We start from the raw sequence: 15,347 nt of genomic DNA on the forward strand, positions 1-15,347 counted from the left end.
CCAGATTTTTTAATGTTATTATAGTTTTCGTAAAATAGTTCTCTATCTGTGTTTTTTTTGCTTTTATGTATGCACCATGACATCAAGTCAAATTCCTCGTGCGTGTCAACCCACTTGGTGATAAACCTGATTCTGATTCTTGTGAGATAGCTAATCCTTAACTAACTATCTTAAGTTATTTTTATATAACTTTGCATGTCTTGAGCTGCAACAGAATGTGTAAGAAAAGCCGTTATTAGTGTTATTTCAATACGTTTTCATTAAAGTGCTGCAGACGGATCGATCAATCAAAGGTTTTATTGTCATATGCACAAAGCTACAGTGTAGAAATGGCAATGACATTCTTCTGGCCTGAGCTCCTCCAACGATGCAACATGTATAATAAAATACAGAAGCTTAAACATGTTTCCTTTGCATATCTTTAATTGAATAAGTATCCCATCGTCTCCGTGCACCATCAGCACTCCTTCCCGATGATGATGATGATGAACTCCACCTCCACCCTCTTCCTGAACTCTTCCTCTCATGGACCTCCTCCATGGTTCCAGTTCTCCGTTTGCTCCGTGGCTCCGTACGGATTCATCTTCTACTTCGGGGTGAAGGTGTTCAACCTGTTGGTGGGAACGCCCTGCAACGTGCTGGTTCTCTGGCAGATCGCCTCCAGGAAGAACGACGCCTGCACCTCGGACATCTTCATCTTCAACCTGGCCGTCATGGACGCCTTCTTCTGCCTCATGACGCCCATCGAGATGGTGAACCGGCTGCTGCTGGACGACCAGCGCATCTGGTACTTCCAGAGGTTTGCATACGGGATCAAAGACGTGGCGCCGCTGTTTCTGGTGAGTGTCTGGAGATATTACTATAAACCAGAGCCAGAGATGCTTCTGTATTTTATTATATATGTTGCATCGTTGGAGGAGCTCAGGTCAGAAGAATTTAATTGTCAAAATTACACACATCCTTTACTCAAGTAGAAGTACAGATATGTGTTTAAAAATACTCTGGTAAAAGTAGAAGTACTGACTAAACTTCTTTACTGAAGTAAAAGTAAAGAAGTATGGGCTTTGAAAAGTACCCATAACTACCATCTTCATCTGGTACTTCCAGATAACTTCATTAATGTATATATCATATTAAATGATACACAGTGTTTGATGCAAGTTGTAGCATCAGGTGCTAACGTCATTAGCTTTTTTGCTTCATTGATTTTTGATCGTTTTGTGATTTAATGCTTTCACATTTTCTCAAATCTCATGAATGCCTTTAACACATAAAGCAGTCAAACAAACCACTTCATGCTTAATTCATTCAGATGTCCTTCCTATCTGTTGTTCATTTGAGGGCAGACAATGTAGAGCATTACAACATTTGAGCCTGGATATTTATTTTCTAAATGCAAAAAACACTTTTGAGGTCATTTGAAGAGCTAGTTTATATAATTTCCTTTAACAAACGTTGGGAATGCACAGAAGTAGGAAGTATTGGAGTACAAATACTTCGTTACTGTACTTAGGTACATTTTTCTGGTATCATTACTCCACTACTTATTTTTCTGACGACTTTTTACTTTGACTTCTTACATTTGAACACAAACACCTGAACAAGTCCCTACAGACTGAACCACTCCTCTACTGTCTCTATTCTGTTGCAGGTGTGTATCTGCATGGACCGCTACATGGCCGTGGTCCATCCCATCCTCTTCACTGGAAACCGGGACAATAAGATCCGTTTTGGGATTTCGGCGGTGGTTTGGGGTCTGATCCTCGCCTACGCCCTCACCAAGAGCATCCTGGGGGTCATGAGCGTGAACGAGCTCTTCAGCGGACTCATCCTCTTCTCCTTCGCCCTCATGGTGTTCTGCAACCTCTCCGTGATCTGGGCTCTGCGGCGCTGCGTGGCCGGGAAGGAGGAGATGCACCCGGTGAAGAGGAAGGCCTTCAAGATGGTGCTCATCATCCTCGCAATCATCGTCTCCAACTACCTGCCGCCCGTCGCTCTCATGCCCTTCGTGTCCTACTACAGCTTCGTGGCGTTCAGGTGCCGGAGAGATGTTTTTCTTTACTTTAATCCACCAATCAACATGGAGATATTCAGTGGTTCAGTGATTGTTAGGGACGAGCAGTAAGACAACCGGACTGTTGGTTTATTTAATATGTTTCTTTAGTTACCCAAAGATTCATCATAAACCAAGAATCTTTAATAACTGGGTGTATAAAATACGTCAACAGCAAATAACTCTAATAAATCAGAAACGTAACAAGCGGTAACTGAACAAACTGACCTCAGATATAAAGTCAAAGTTGCAGTAATTGTAGTATTGCTCTGTAAAGAGACGATGAAGGATTGAATCGGGGATAGTGCTCACGTTAGTCCTTTGAAAGGCAGTCTGGCTCACTGTCAGGAGAAAAGAGAAATGACTCAATATGTAGGAACAGAAGCACATATGGTGGGATATGTTCAGGAGGAATTATGCTTTATGATGATGATGATGATGATGATGATGATGGGACGTGTGTGGCGCAGTGGTCTAGTGCGTTGGTGTTGGGATCAGGGGTCACAGGTTCAAACCCCACTGCAGTCAGCATGTCGTTGTGTCCCTGAGACACTTCACCCCAAAGTGCTCCTGTGGGGATTGCCCACAGTGTTGAGTATGTAAGTCGCTTTGGATAAAAGTGTCTAACAAGTGACATGTAATGTAATGTGATGTCATGTAATGATCACCTCAATCAATAATAATAAGTGTCCTATCTGTAATGCAATAAAATGATTAGTTTCTTAAAGGTGGGGTTGGTAATTTTAACCAATGAGGGCACGAGATAAGTGTGTGCACAGATGGAAGGCTGACAGGCAGGTAGGCCATCCAGTTATTTTAGCCGGGCCAGCTAAAATGATTGGTCGTGCTTTTTACAGTACTACAGCTTCCACAGATGACATTTATTTATGGATTTATTGTCAAAGCACTTCAGATATTCATTGCTATCGGGATGTTAAGAGCATTCCATGGAATATAACAAAAAGTGTATCTCGAGCCGGTTTCTCAAACTTACCTACCCCACCTTTAAATAAACAAACCGACCTCAGATATTACAAGAGTAAAAGTTGCAATACTACAGACTAAAGACAATACTACTATATATAATATAAACACATATATACACATTGTGGGTACTATTACTACAATTTGCAAACCAGTTTTAAAACATCTTTACAAACTGTTTCTTTGGTGACTGCTTTTTTTAGTGGAGATATTCAGAATTACACATTTATAAACAACAGATAGCTTCTTTATTTTACTCCATTTACACTTAACTCTTTCTTTTAAAAACCACATGAACATATGAAGCTTCAGTATATTCCTGTATGAGAAATATGATGCAGATGATGCTGCTACTTACGGCCCGTCCACACGGCAGCGTCGCGTGCTTCAACGGAGACGCTTCCCATTCACTTTGAATGGGGTGACGTCACGCTTTGCCGAACTGCATTGTGGGTCCGTCGCGTGGCTTTGCCTCCGTTGCTCGCGCTGAAAGTTGAGAAAAGTTCAACTTTTCAAGCGTCGACGGAAGCGTCAGCCAATCAAATCATATGCCAGTACAAGCTCTAGCCAATCAAACCGCGTGCTTGTGTGTCCGGGGCGGGAGATTCATGTGATTGGTTGTTGGTCGCACGGCAGACACGCCCACCGGCAAGCTTCAACGCACGCCGCCGTGTGGACGTACCGTTACAGAAAAGTGGGTTCGTTTAGCAGGAAACACTTAAAGGAGAAGTTCAAAAAGAAAGTAGAAAGAAAGTGAGGTGATAGAAACCTATTTCTGCTAAAAAGTGAGCAATGATTGAGTCAGAGCTAAACATTTCAGATGTGTGTATCTCACACTGCACTTTAACTTTTATTCACCTTTGTTATTCATGTGTTATTATCTTTGCTTTTAAATGAGTGTTTTTAAATGCCATTTCATAATATGTCTCTTAATGCTCTGAATGTCTTTCATGTTTGTAAAGCACCTTGAATGGCCTTGTGTTGAAAGCTGATAAATAAACTTGCCTTCTTGAGATATAAAACTGTAGTAATGAAAGCTCTCTGATCATCTCACTAGGTGCCAGATCAGCATCAGCGTGTTCTCCATCATGGACCTGAGCTGCAGCATCGAACCGCTCCTCTACATCACCAAGATGGACCGGGGGGACGCACGCTGCTGCGGACGCTGCTTCCACCGGAGGAAGAAGGAGGAGGATGGGAAGGTGTGATCGAGACGAGAAGAGAGGTTTCTGTTTGCAGACGGTCCTTTTCTCTTAAAGGACACCTATCATGCTATATTTAAATGATATATTGTAGGGCCATACCTATATAAGGTATATTTATACGTTTCTGTTTTCAAAATACCAAACAGATCATGCATTTTAGCCATGCCTCATTTCGCTCTATGTGCTGTTTGCTGTCTACGGGTCTGATTCTGCTGACCACGCCCCCCTGCAGGAGAGGGGAGACGTGCTCTGATCAGCTGCTGGGCTGTCAGAAGAGGGGGAGAAAAAGAGATCTCCGTCCTCCGTGTTTTATTATATAGAGTCGTTATTCATTTGTTTTAAAGCTCAATAAATAACAAAGAAGACCTTTGACCGGCACTTTTCTAATTTTGTCCGGAAGATTTAAACTTTAACGGACATCTTGACCGGTGAAACAAACTGAAACTGAAACTCTGCCGCACGGTCCCCTCGTTCCTTGGAAGAGGCGGAGAGGTGGGTGTTTGTCATCTGCTGGTGGACTAACCGGAGAGAATTACAGTGCTTGCCTCGACGGGGAGGGATTGCATTGAATTAAAGCAGCGGGAGCAAACGCTTGCCTCGGGGAGGGAGGAAAAAAAGCCACAGCGGAGAATAAACAGAAGGGTAACCATGGTAACTATGGGCGGGAAGTCTTCTTTGCTGCTTTTGTGGCAGACTACAGCGCCACTTACAGGCCTGGCATATGTACTACAGCGTCTCCAGCGCTTTCGAGCGGCAATGGCCGGCCGTGGCCCAACCCCACATTCCCCTGATAGGTGGAGAGTTGGCCCAATAGCCGTAGCGCCACCGTCCTGACGTCAGGACAGTGTTCAAATCTGGATCAGTTTTTATCAGATCCGTTGCAGCCCCTTTTTTAGAGATTTGGGTATGGAGGAAAATAGAGAGGGTTGTGTTTTCTGACACTTGGTGAGTTCCCTGGAACACCGGGGACACATATTCATGTAGAAAAGACGTACTAAAGTGCATTTTGCATGATAGGTCCCCTTTAAATAAAATAATATGAAACACACAGAGATGTTTTTGTTTACATTTAAATCTCCTTTAAAGACCTACTTGTTCTCCCGTGCTTTGCAGACCACGTATCAGTCTGTGTTTTCTAAATTGCTGTTTTCTATTTTGTTGTGTTTTAAATGTTTTACATCGTGTATGAGAGTTGTTCAGTCTGTGGCTACAAGGATGGTTTCATTGTCTCGTGTTTCAAAGTCAGTGGTGATCGTTAGAGACGAGCAGTAAGACAACAGGACTCTTTGTGTTTCTTTATTTACACAAACATTTAATAATGTTTAATAAACCAAGAATCTTTAATAACTAGCTCAGGGGTCGGCAACCCGCGGCTCTTTCAGCCCTCTGCTCTGGCTCCCTTGAGCTTAGACAAAAATAAGAAGGAAATAAAATAAAAGTATTTGTAGGACACATAAAAAAATTAACCAAACGGTTTTAATTAGGTCAACTGAAATATGCTACGGTCCCGCGCCAGCGCCTTTTCTTGCAGGTGGATCGGAGGAACACAGAGGGTTTAATTCTGCGTGGACAGAGTTATCTGCTTTCAAGCAAACGATGCTGGCTTACCGGGATGTTTGATATGTGGAGAGAAGTTCTCAAAGGTGCTGCAGCCTTTACGTACTGGAGGGAAAACACGGGAGAGGAAGACAGCTGACGATCTTCATCATAATTCAATCAGTTAACTCGATTTAGGGTGCAGCTATAGGTTTGATTTATTTCAAAGTGGGCCCATTTGAATTATATTAATTGTCTTCAAATGTGCAGAGGACTCCCCAAGTGCTGTGTTGATTCATTTTAAAGTAGGCCTGTGTATTTTTTTGTATTCTCCTTATAAGAGTTATTTGTTTCTTATTAGAGGTTAACAGTTTTTTATAATGTAATAAATAATACATGCAAAAAAACTGTAGTTTTTGTCTTTGATGTAACAATATATACAACTTTATAAGCTATCAAGCTATCAAATATGTTTTGTGGCTCCAGACAAAAAAATGTTGTGGAAAAGTGGGCAAAATGGCTCTTTAGGTCAAAAAGGTTGCAGACCCCTGGACTAGGCCCGTAAACAGTGGCGTTTGTATCGGTACCAAAGAGGTGGAGCACGAACAACTTAGATGTATGTATATAAGCTTCTGGTGCTTTTTTAAACACGTAAACAAATAGCTGGCTATCCATGGTTCCGATAGAGAGAGGAGGGGGGGGGGGGGGGGGGGGGGGGGTATAAGGAAAACACAAGACGCTCATCACCGAGGTCACAATATCAATGGATCCAGCAGAGCAATAGCCTAAAGGCAAAACACAGAAGATCAATAAAAGATATGACATAAAATGATCTTACCAAAGCTGAAGTAGACGGTCAACTTCAATCATTTTCTTTCAGTTTCATTGATTGTAGTCGCTGTACGCTGCTCTCTCTCGTCTCCTCTTCACATCTAAACTTTTCACGGCACACGTACTTACGGCCAATCAGCTCTCTGAATTATGAGATGACGTTTGGTGGGTATGTCAGCACAGTGCCCATATGGTGATTATTTTTTTGCCGCACACATTGAATAGAAAAATACTCTGAGCATGCGCAGTGTAGTTTTTACAGCACTGATTCACTTTGACAGTGAGAGAGAGGGGCATGATCGGGGCTTGCCCCACATCGCTCAACACGGCTCAATAGGCACACTGTAGACACTAATGTACAGACGAATCAGACGACTAAACATGATCTTAAAATATATTTTAACATGTATTTTCTTTGCATTTATTTGCATTTTTTTGGAATTCTTATTTGAATTACTTTCTGCTGACACTAGGTGGGGCTGTATTACTAAAGTAAAAGTTGCAATACTAAAGACAATACTACGATATATATAAATATACACATTGTGGGTACTATTACTACAATTTGCAAACCAGTTTTAAAATGTACAAAAACATCTTTACAAACTGTTTCTTTGGTGACTGCTTTTCTTTGTGGAAACATTCAGAATTACACATTTATAAATATCTAATTTATTTTTCTCAATTTACACTTAACTCTTTCTTTTAACAAACACATGCTTCAGTATATTGCAGTATAAGAAATATGATGCAGATGATGCTGCTACTTACAGAAAAGCGGGTACTTCAAATATAAAACTGTAGTAATTAAATGAGTTTATGTTGTTACTTTGAGAGTTGAGTTGTTCCTCCAGGCGGTAGCAACGTCTCGTTAACACCTTGACTTTATTCTGCTTTTCAGAGAGCAATTAGTGGCTCATTAAGGAAACTCTATTATTAGGAACACACCGCGGGACCAATTAGCAACACAGCGGTTAATGAGAGGGCACAAAGATTATGTAAGTGGTTAAATAAGACAATACGTAACACAGTGTAAGCAATAAAGAAACACATATGCAGTCATTTTATTACATTTGGATTTTATCAAAGCACATCTTATTCAAAGAGTTAAAAATGACACTGATAACGAAGTGGAGCAGGAAATTAAATCCCTTACATGTTGAAGGTGTTCCTGTGGTTTTACAGATGAGAAAGAGGTATTACTTTTACAGTTAAAATGTGTATTATATTGTGTATTATAAGTGTGTGTAATGCTCTTTGTGGTCCATCAAATAAGTGTATTTGAATTTGAAAAAACATGTTAGGGGTTTGATCGACACGCTAAGAAGAAAACACTGAATAACAGAAAGATTTGGAAATCCTTGCTTTTATTGTCCTTAAGCAAAAAATTAAAAAGAGAAATAATAATAATCTTTCTTTAAATTAACTGTTTCAACATTTTATTAAAAGATAAAAAAATCACATTTTGCATTTTTTATTCTCACATGGATACATTTAAATAATAACAACTACATCTCCCATGATGCTTTGAGAGAACATGTATGTCTGAGACTCATGGGAGATGTAGTTAAGTGAAATCAAATCCTGATAAATCATATTTAGCATTTTTAATTTTCACAAGGATTCATTTAAATAATAACAACTACATCTCCCATGATGCTTTGAGAGCACATCTGTGTCTGAGACTCATGGGAGATGTAGTTCAGTAGAAATGAACTACAGATATTAACTCTGAGTGATTTTGCTGTGCAGTTCCTTCAGACCCTCCTCACTGGCTTCAGGTCCGTCTTCAGAGGAAACGTACCCAGGATAGGTGGGGTAAAACTGGGGAGGGGCTGTTAGCTTAGCATCCTCTTCCTCCGAAGCTAACAGCGGTATCAACTTAGCGTGAGCGTAGTCGATTTCAAAACCCTCGAAAATAAGCCCCACCCCCGACGCTCCAAGCCCCGCCTCCAGGAGCCTCGCCACCTGAAAGAGGAATAACTTTTACAGTTAAAATGTGTAATATATTCTATTCTAGACCTACCAAGTCTTTCTTTAAAAATAACATTTCTATTAAAGAAAACCAGGAATGTTTGATGCTCTCCCACCTTCAGTGCTGCCAGAACCAGCCCCTCGTAGTCCTGCTTCTCTAACCTGAAGATATCGGAGGTCAGAGGTCGGCGCGGCACCAGAACCGTGAACCCGGGGGAGTTTGGGAAGGGCGTGAGGAAGGCCACGTGACTCTGGTCCTCCCAAACCCTCCATTGTTCCTCCTCCTCCCCCCGAATGATGCGAGGAAACAGGCCGGGGTCCGCCGGGTCGACCCCCAGGAAGGAAAGGTTCTGGGGGGCGTTGGGTTCTGGGAGCTGGGCTCTGATCCGGGTCTGGATCTCAGAGAGGCGAGAGGAGGGCCAGCGGGGGGCCGTTCTGGAGGAGATGTATCCTGGATCTACAGCGTTGTAATCCTCCTCTCCCGCCAGGTGGGGGCGCCACTCTGAGGCCAGACCGTGAAGAGGCAGGATCCGGATCTGAGGGGACGAAACACAAGGTTTTATTCAAATGGAGTCGGACGGAACAGAACACAATTTTATAATTATTTTACATTTTTACCTGTCTATTATATTTGTTATCTTATATTTGTTTTAAATGTTCTACTCATATTTTTTAGTGTAGTAAGTAACAATTTTTAAGCTCCATAATAAACACAGATAGTATCTATTTAAATCTTCCCGGAGACGTTAAACCATGCACTCTGGACTGTACCACTCTGGACTGTACCACTCTGGACTGTACCACTCTGACTGTACCACTCTGACTGTACCACTCTGGACTGTACCACTCTGGACTGTACCACTCTGGACTGCACCACTCTGACTGTACCACTCTGGACTGCACCACTCTGACTGTACCACTCTGGACTGCACCACTCTGTACTGTACCACTCTGACTGTACCACTCTGACTGTACCACTCTGGACTGTACCACTCTGACTGTACCACTCTGACTGTACCACTCTGACTGTACCACTCTGGACTGTACCACTCTGACTGTACCACTCTGGACTGTACCACTCTGACTGTAACCACTCTGACTGTACCACTCTGACTGTACCACTCTGGACTGTACCACTCTGGACTGTACCACTCTGGACTGCACCACTCTGTACTGTACCACTCTGACTGTACCACTCTGGACTGTACCACTCTGGACTGCACCACTCTGTACTGTACCACTCTGACTGTACCACTCTGACTGTACCACTCTGACTGTACCACTCTGACTGTACCACTCTGGACTGTACCACTTTGGACTGTACCACTCTGGACTGTACCACTCTGGACTGTACCACTCTGGACTGTACCACTTTGGACTGTACCACTCTGGACTGTACCACTCTGGACTGTACCACTCTGGACTGTACCACTCTGGACTGTACCACTCCCTCACCTGTGCGGGGGTGTCTCTGTGAGGCCGGTGCACCAGAGCACACCTGAGCACCCCGAGGCGACGGCAGAGCAGCTGGGAGACGCTCTGAGCCCCGAGCAGCAGCTGCAGGAAGCGATGCTCCTCCAGCTGGAAGACGCTCCTCCCTGGGGGACCGGGGGGGCACAGCTGCAGGGTTACACACCCCGGAGTACAGGGGTGGGGCGAGAGGGAGGCCACCAGACCCTCAGACCTCCAGATCACATGAGGAGGGAGAGAGGACATCCTGTGGGGGGAGAGCATCACATATATTTCAAACAAAAGTTATTATAGTATGTCATATATTGTATGCCAGTGATTCCCCTAGGGGTACGTTGGGGTACTGCAGGGGGTACGTGAGATACAAATTTAAAAAAAGTTGATTAAAGAAATACCATGCATGATTACAAAAATAATCATAGTACAGTAACTTAAATAGAAAACACAATTTTATATAAAATATTCCTAGAACCACCAAGGGTTCAAGATCCGTCCTTGTGCTTTTCTGGTGCTTAACTGGTTCTTCTCTGTTTTTACAAGTGTGTGGTCGCGTTCTAGATTGGGAGGGATGAACCCCTCTGTAATGGTCACACATGCAGAGCACACAGCACACACAGAGTTTTGTTCTCTGCTTTTAACCCATCCTAGTACCAGGAGTCTAGCACTAGGAGCAGTGGGCAGCTATTGTACAGCGCCCGTCAGCGCTACTGCTTGTTACAACTTGTATTTGCCGTACTCGCCATTAACTGTTATTGCTCAGGTTAATCTCGCCTCCCTCCGACGCAAGCATGAAGAATTGGTTCTTGCCGGTCAGCCGAGTGGGGCCAGCTAAGAACCGGGTTTCAGTACTGAGAGCCAGCTCCGCTGCGGTGTAAACAGGAAGTAAACCAGAGCTAAATCAGGCTCTAGCCCGGAACCACGCTGAGCGGGAAGCCAGTTGCAATATTAGATTATAACAAATAGACATTTAAATGGTTCAAACGTAGCAGCACTACAGCAGGGAACGCGGACAACGGAGAAAAAAAGAAAGCCAAAATTGAGCCAACAAAATGCCGTCAATATCAGGAGGCGTATGCTTTGACGGGATTCACGTCAACAAACGGCAACCCGCCCCAGGCATTGTGTTTTTTCTGTGGGGAGAAACTAGCCAACAGCTCGATGAAACCAGCGCACCTCCAGAGACATCTCAGCACCAAACACCTGTGTCATGTTGGTAAGCCACCGGAGTTTTTCAAGAGAAAACTGTCTGAGTACAGATCCTCGCAAGAGATGATGCGAAAAGCCTCCGCCACATCAGCCAAAGCACTGAAGGCATGCGGTGTCACTGCTCATCGCTAAATTCATAAAGCCGTTCACGATCGCTGAGGACCTAAAACTCCTAAATAGTGTCAGTGCAGTGCTATTACATAGTTTGTTTATAATTGCAAAAAAGATTCAGTTACAACGATTTGATTTTTTTTAACCCCTTCATGCATTGTGGTCACGACATTAGAGACTGCTAATTTAATGCTGTTTTTATATGCATGGGGTTTCGGATGGTATAGTTGCACATCAGGCACAGTGGATTTTATTATAATATTTGTGTATTGTATTTTATAGTTTTTGCATAATATATCATTTTGTTCATTGGTTTGTTAAACATATAATTACTTAATAATCTGTTTACAAAAAATGTCGTTATATTCTTTTTTTCATGCATAAAGATGAAAATATCCTTAGTTTGTTGTAATGCATGCATGAAGGAGTTAATAAATCACACACTGATGGAACATCCCTATATTGTAATTATTTATATAGGCTTTTTCTATCACAAATGTTCGGGGTCGGTCAGGGGGTACATTACTGAAAAAGGTTTGAGAAGCACTGCTGTATGCTATGTTATAAACATGTCATTAAAAAGGCACAAATTGCGTCATAAACAGTTAAAAAAGTTAAAATAAACACCTTAAATTATTCGTAACGAAAAGCCGATAGTGTCTTTGGATCAAAGTGAATAAATAAAGTGTTTCAGTGCTGGAGTTTTTGAAGCTTTTACTGGGAGAAAACCATTAAAACCGTTAAATCACGTGTTGTTCTAATGGAGTCTGGTTGGAAAGATAGGCCCAATCCCAAACCACGCCCTACACACTCCCCCTCCGTGACGGAGTGAACTCTCAGCTCAACGAGGCTCCTCTCTCCGGTAGAAACAGGAAATGCCGTAACTGTATGTAACAACGGTTTCAAATCAGCATCTCTTTGACAAAACATTAACATTAATAACTCAAATAAAACTCCAAACATCTTTCATTGTGTTACTTTTTTGTAAAGCTCTTTTAGTTTTAAACCTGATGTTTATAAGCTTCTTGGTTTTTGCAACAGTCTGTAAATATACACAACTTTATAATAAAATGCACACATTTAACTTTTTCTAGACTAAACACAGGTATGATCCTAAGTTAAAAACATATGAGGTTATCATGAGGTTGTTAACATCGCAGTTTATCAGCGGATGTTTGCTGGAACTACTTGTTCACAGCGTGTTTCCTGACGGACACACAGCGTTGAGACCGGTCAGGTAGAGACCCTAGAGACCGGTCTCCAGTCAGCACCGCTGCAGACTCGCTGTTTGAGGGCTTGATAGCCCACTCCCCCTCCACACCGCTCCACTCTCGTTGGTTTGGAACAGCACTTAATGTGGCGGACCCTCCGTTCGGTGTTTAGGGGTAGGGTGTAGGGGCGGTTTGGGATTGGGCCTTAGTTAGAACGTTAAAAAGTCACGTGATCCGACCTACCTTCTGATGATAGTCCTAGGAAACAGCGTGAAGTGAATAAAGAACACACACCTGTCCTCTGATCAGAGAATACAGAGGTAAACACAAACAGCTGACAGACAGTCATGTGACTTCTGCTCGTTCTTCTTCTTCTTCGTCTTTTTTTTAGATGGTGGTTTCATCCAAAAGACTGCATTACCGCCCTCTATTGGATTCATGATGAAACTACAATGACTATCTTCAACAAAGTAAAATCTTGACTTTTTTATGATGTTTAAACTGAATATACTACGACTTTGAAATGATTAAATGACACAGTATGCTATCTTTTCTTTTCAACATACTAGTGTGACTTCTTTCATCCAATTTTCCACAGACCATCTATTGCATGTTTTGTTTTCATATTTATCAATAATAAATCACAGTTCTTTCGACATACTATGCAGTTGTTATTGACCACTATACTCTGTGGTTCTTTCTCATATTTTTTACATCCTGTACTATAATTTCTTTAAATAAACTTTATTTTTCCATACAAAACTTCGTTTTTCTCATATTTCGGGACATCTTATTCCATGTCATTTTTTCAGGACATTTTCGACAAACGAAACGATTCATTAACTTTTTCTGAACATACTTTAATATGTTGTTTTATAGGATATTTTCGACATACTATTGTAACATTGCTATGAAACACTCAACACACAATACTATGCTTTTGATATATAAAAGGTTTTGTTTCAATGAGGAGTAGAAGAAATACAAATACAGTGAACAAAACATGAAACAACTACTTACTCAAGTACAAGATCTGAGTACTTCTACTTTTACTAAAGTACAAGTGAGCTGCTGCCTATTGAAAGGTGAAAGTGACGTTTAACTAGTGGGTTTATATATACAGTCTATGGTTACAATATACAATGACCTTTCTTCCTTTTGTTGACACATTATAATATCAGTTTTCATGTTTTTGAAACGCTATACAATCAGCCGCCAGCAGAGGGCGCTCTCGAGCTGCAAAGTGAAGTGCCTCCTCATTGGTTGATTTCATGTCACACCATCGCTTCATTCAACACCTCCTGACCATGGATGTATAATAAGAACTGGATACAGCGTGGGAGGCGGGGCCTCATTCATTCCTATGAGAGTTGCTCAATCGCGCATGATGACAAAATGGCCCAACTTTTGAGAGAGCGAAACGTCACAGATTACCCGGCATGCCTGAGAAGTACCCGTATGTGCGCTCATAGCGCATGCGCAACTTTAAACATGCCCCCCAAAATGCTCGCTCACATCAAGCACGTCAATTTGCGTACACGTAACAGCACCGCGCGTTCATGACAGCATGGTAATGGGTTGTTATGATGGATTTGATATTAACGACGAGGCGGCAGTTAGCAGCTAGCGGCTAGCTAGTAATTATGCTAATTTACACATCAGTCGTTATGTACTTTTATATTACGCTGATGTAACAGGATCTAGTGATATCCAAGCAACAGAGCTTAATTTAGCATGAAACTTGTGTGGGTTGTAGCCTACATGAAACCACTTGGTAATATATAAAAATATATGTATTTTGAGTTATGATCAATTGTGATTTAAATCTTTATCTAAAAAGTAAAGCTGATGATGGATTACTGTGGTGGAGTTAAAATAACAATAGCCTATTTCTCTTTGAAATGTGATGGAGTGAAAGGATAGTAACTGTGATTATTCATGTTAAGTACCCAACAAGTAACTACAACGTATAATACTTGAAGGAAAGGTGTAAAATGTTTCCATAAATACCAATATCACACAGTACAACACCCCTTGTTGTTAAATACCAACCATGTGTATATATATATATATATGCCGCTAAAACTGTGTAATATACCTGGCTGCTAAATCCTCCAAACTGTTACAGGATGTGTATTTTGTAAAATGTGTAACTGTTTTTATTATAATTTCTTGTTTTTAATCTTTAATACTTTTTGTATGCATACTTTAAGTAACATTAGGCTGTCTTTGGCTCTTTTCTGCTGTAATAATGTAAATGTATTCTGATTCTGAACTAATTGATATGTTTTTGTCACAGTTTGTTTCCCTATATTGCGACACTTGTTTTGTTTAAGATTATTTCTCCTTTTTTTACAGACATCCCCAACCATAGTGGAATGCTGTTGTAAAGGATTGCATTGATCCGTGCATCAATACCTTCACCCAGCTTTGAGGCCTCCAATGAATGAAATCATCTTGTGGCTGGGAAAAATGTGAAAAAATAAATCTCACAAAGAGTGACTTTCTGGTGTAATCATTATAATATCAAAGACAAGCACTTTTAGTAACAATATATAAAATCATTCAGCAGCAGAGGTTGGGGTGGAAACAGCATTTCTAACTAAGATGATTACAATATTACAAGTTAAACATCAAGATGAACATACTATTATTAATTTAAAAAGTACATGGGAAACTTAAATATCCTGCAATATACCATTAGCAGAATAGGAACAAATGTGCCAAAACATTTCTAACATTAACATAAACTGAGGGCTTTCTTCC

General features: G+C 41.4%; 2 protein-coding genes across 3 annotated transcripts; one reads left to right on the top strand and one right to left on the bottom strand.

Moving 5' to 3' along the window:
- Positions 1-485: 485 nt before the first annotated feature.
- LOC117496533 (G-protein coupled receptor 35-like) lies at positions 486-4,245 on the top strand. The gene is made up of 3 exons (XM_034148229.1): positions 486-839; positions 1,652-2,037; positions 4,095-4,245. The coding sequence occupies exons 1-3, from the start codon at positions 486-488 to the stop codon at positions 4,243-4,245; spliced, it is 891 nt and encodes a 296-aa protein (XP_034004120.1).
- Positions 4,246-7,659: 3,414 nt separating this feature from the next.
- On the bottom strand, positions 7,660-12,949 carry LOC117496515. Of its 2 annotated transcripts, none has more exons than XM_034148195.1 (4): positions 12,876-12,947; positions 10,039-10,300; positions 8,700-9,119; positions 7,660-8,577 (listed from the first exon to the last, which is right to left on the bottom strand). In XM_034148195.1, the coding sequence occupies exons 2-4, from the start codon at positions 10,297-10,299 to the stop codon at positions 8,335-8,337; spliced, it is 924 nt and encodes a 307-aa protein (XP_034004086.1). In that variant the 5' UTR covers position 10,300; positions 12,876-12,947; the 3' UTR covers positions 7,660-8,334. The 2 variants fall into 2 exon arrangements, with proteins under 2 accessions (XP_034004086.1, XP_034004085.1); XM_034148194.1 differs by having other exon boundaries at positions 7,661-8,577; positions 12,825-12,949.
- Between the last annotated feature and the right edge of the window lie 2,398 nt (positions 12,950-15,347).

The sequence above is a fragment of the Trematomus bernacchii genome, unplaced genomic scaffold (genome assembly GCF_902827165.1).
Source record: "Trematomus bernacchii unplaced genomic scaffold, fTreBer1.1, whole genome shotgun sequence".
In the NCBI taxonomy this organism is placed as follows: Eukaryota; Metazoa; Chordata; class Actinopteri; order Perciformes; family Nototheniidae; genus Trematomus; species Trematomus bernacchii.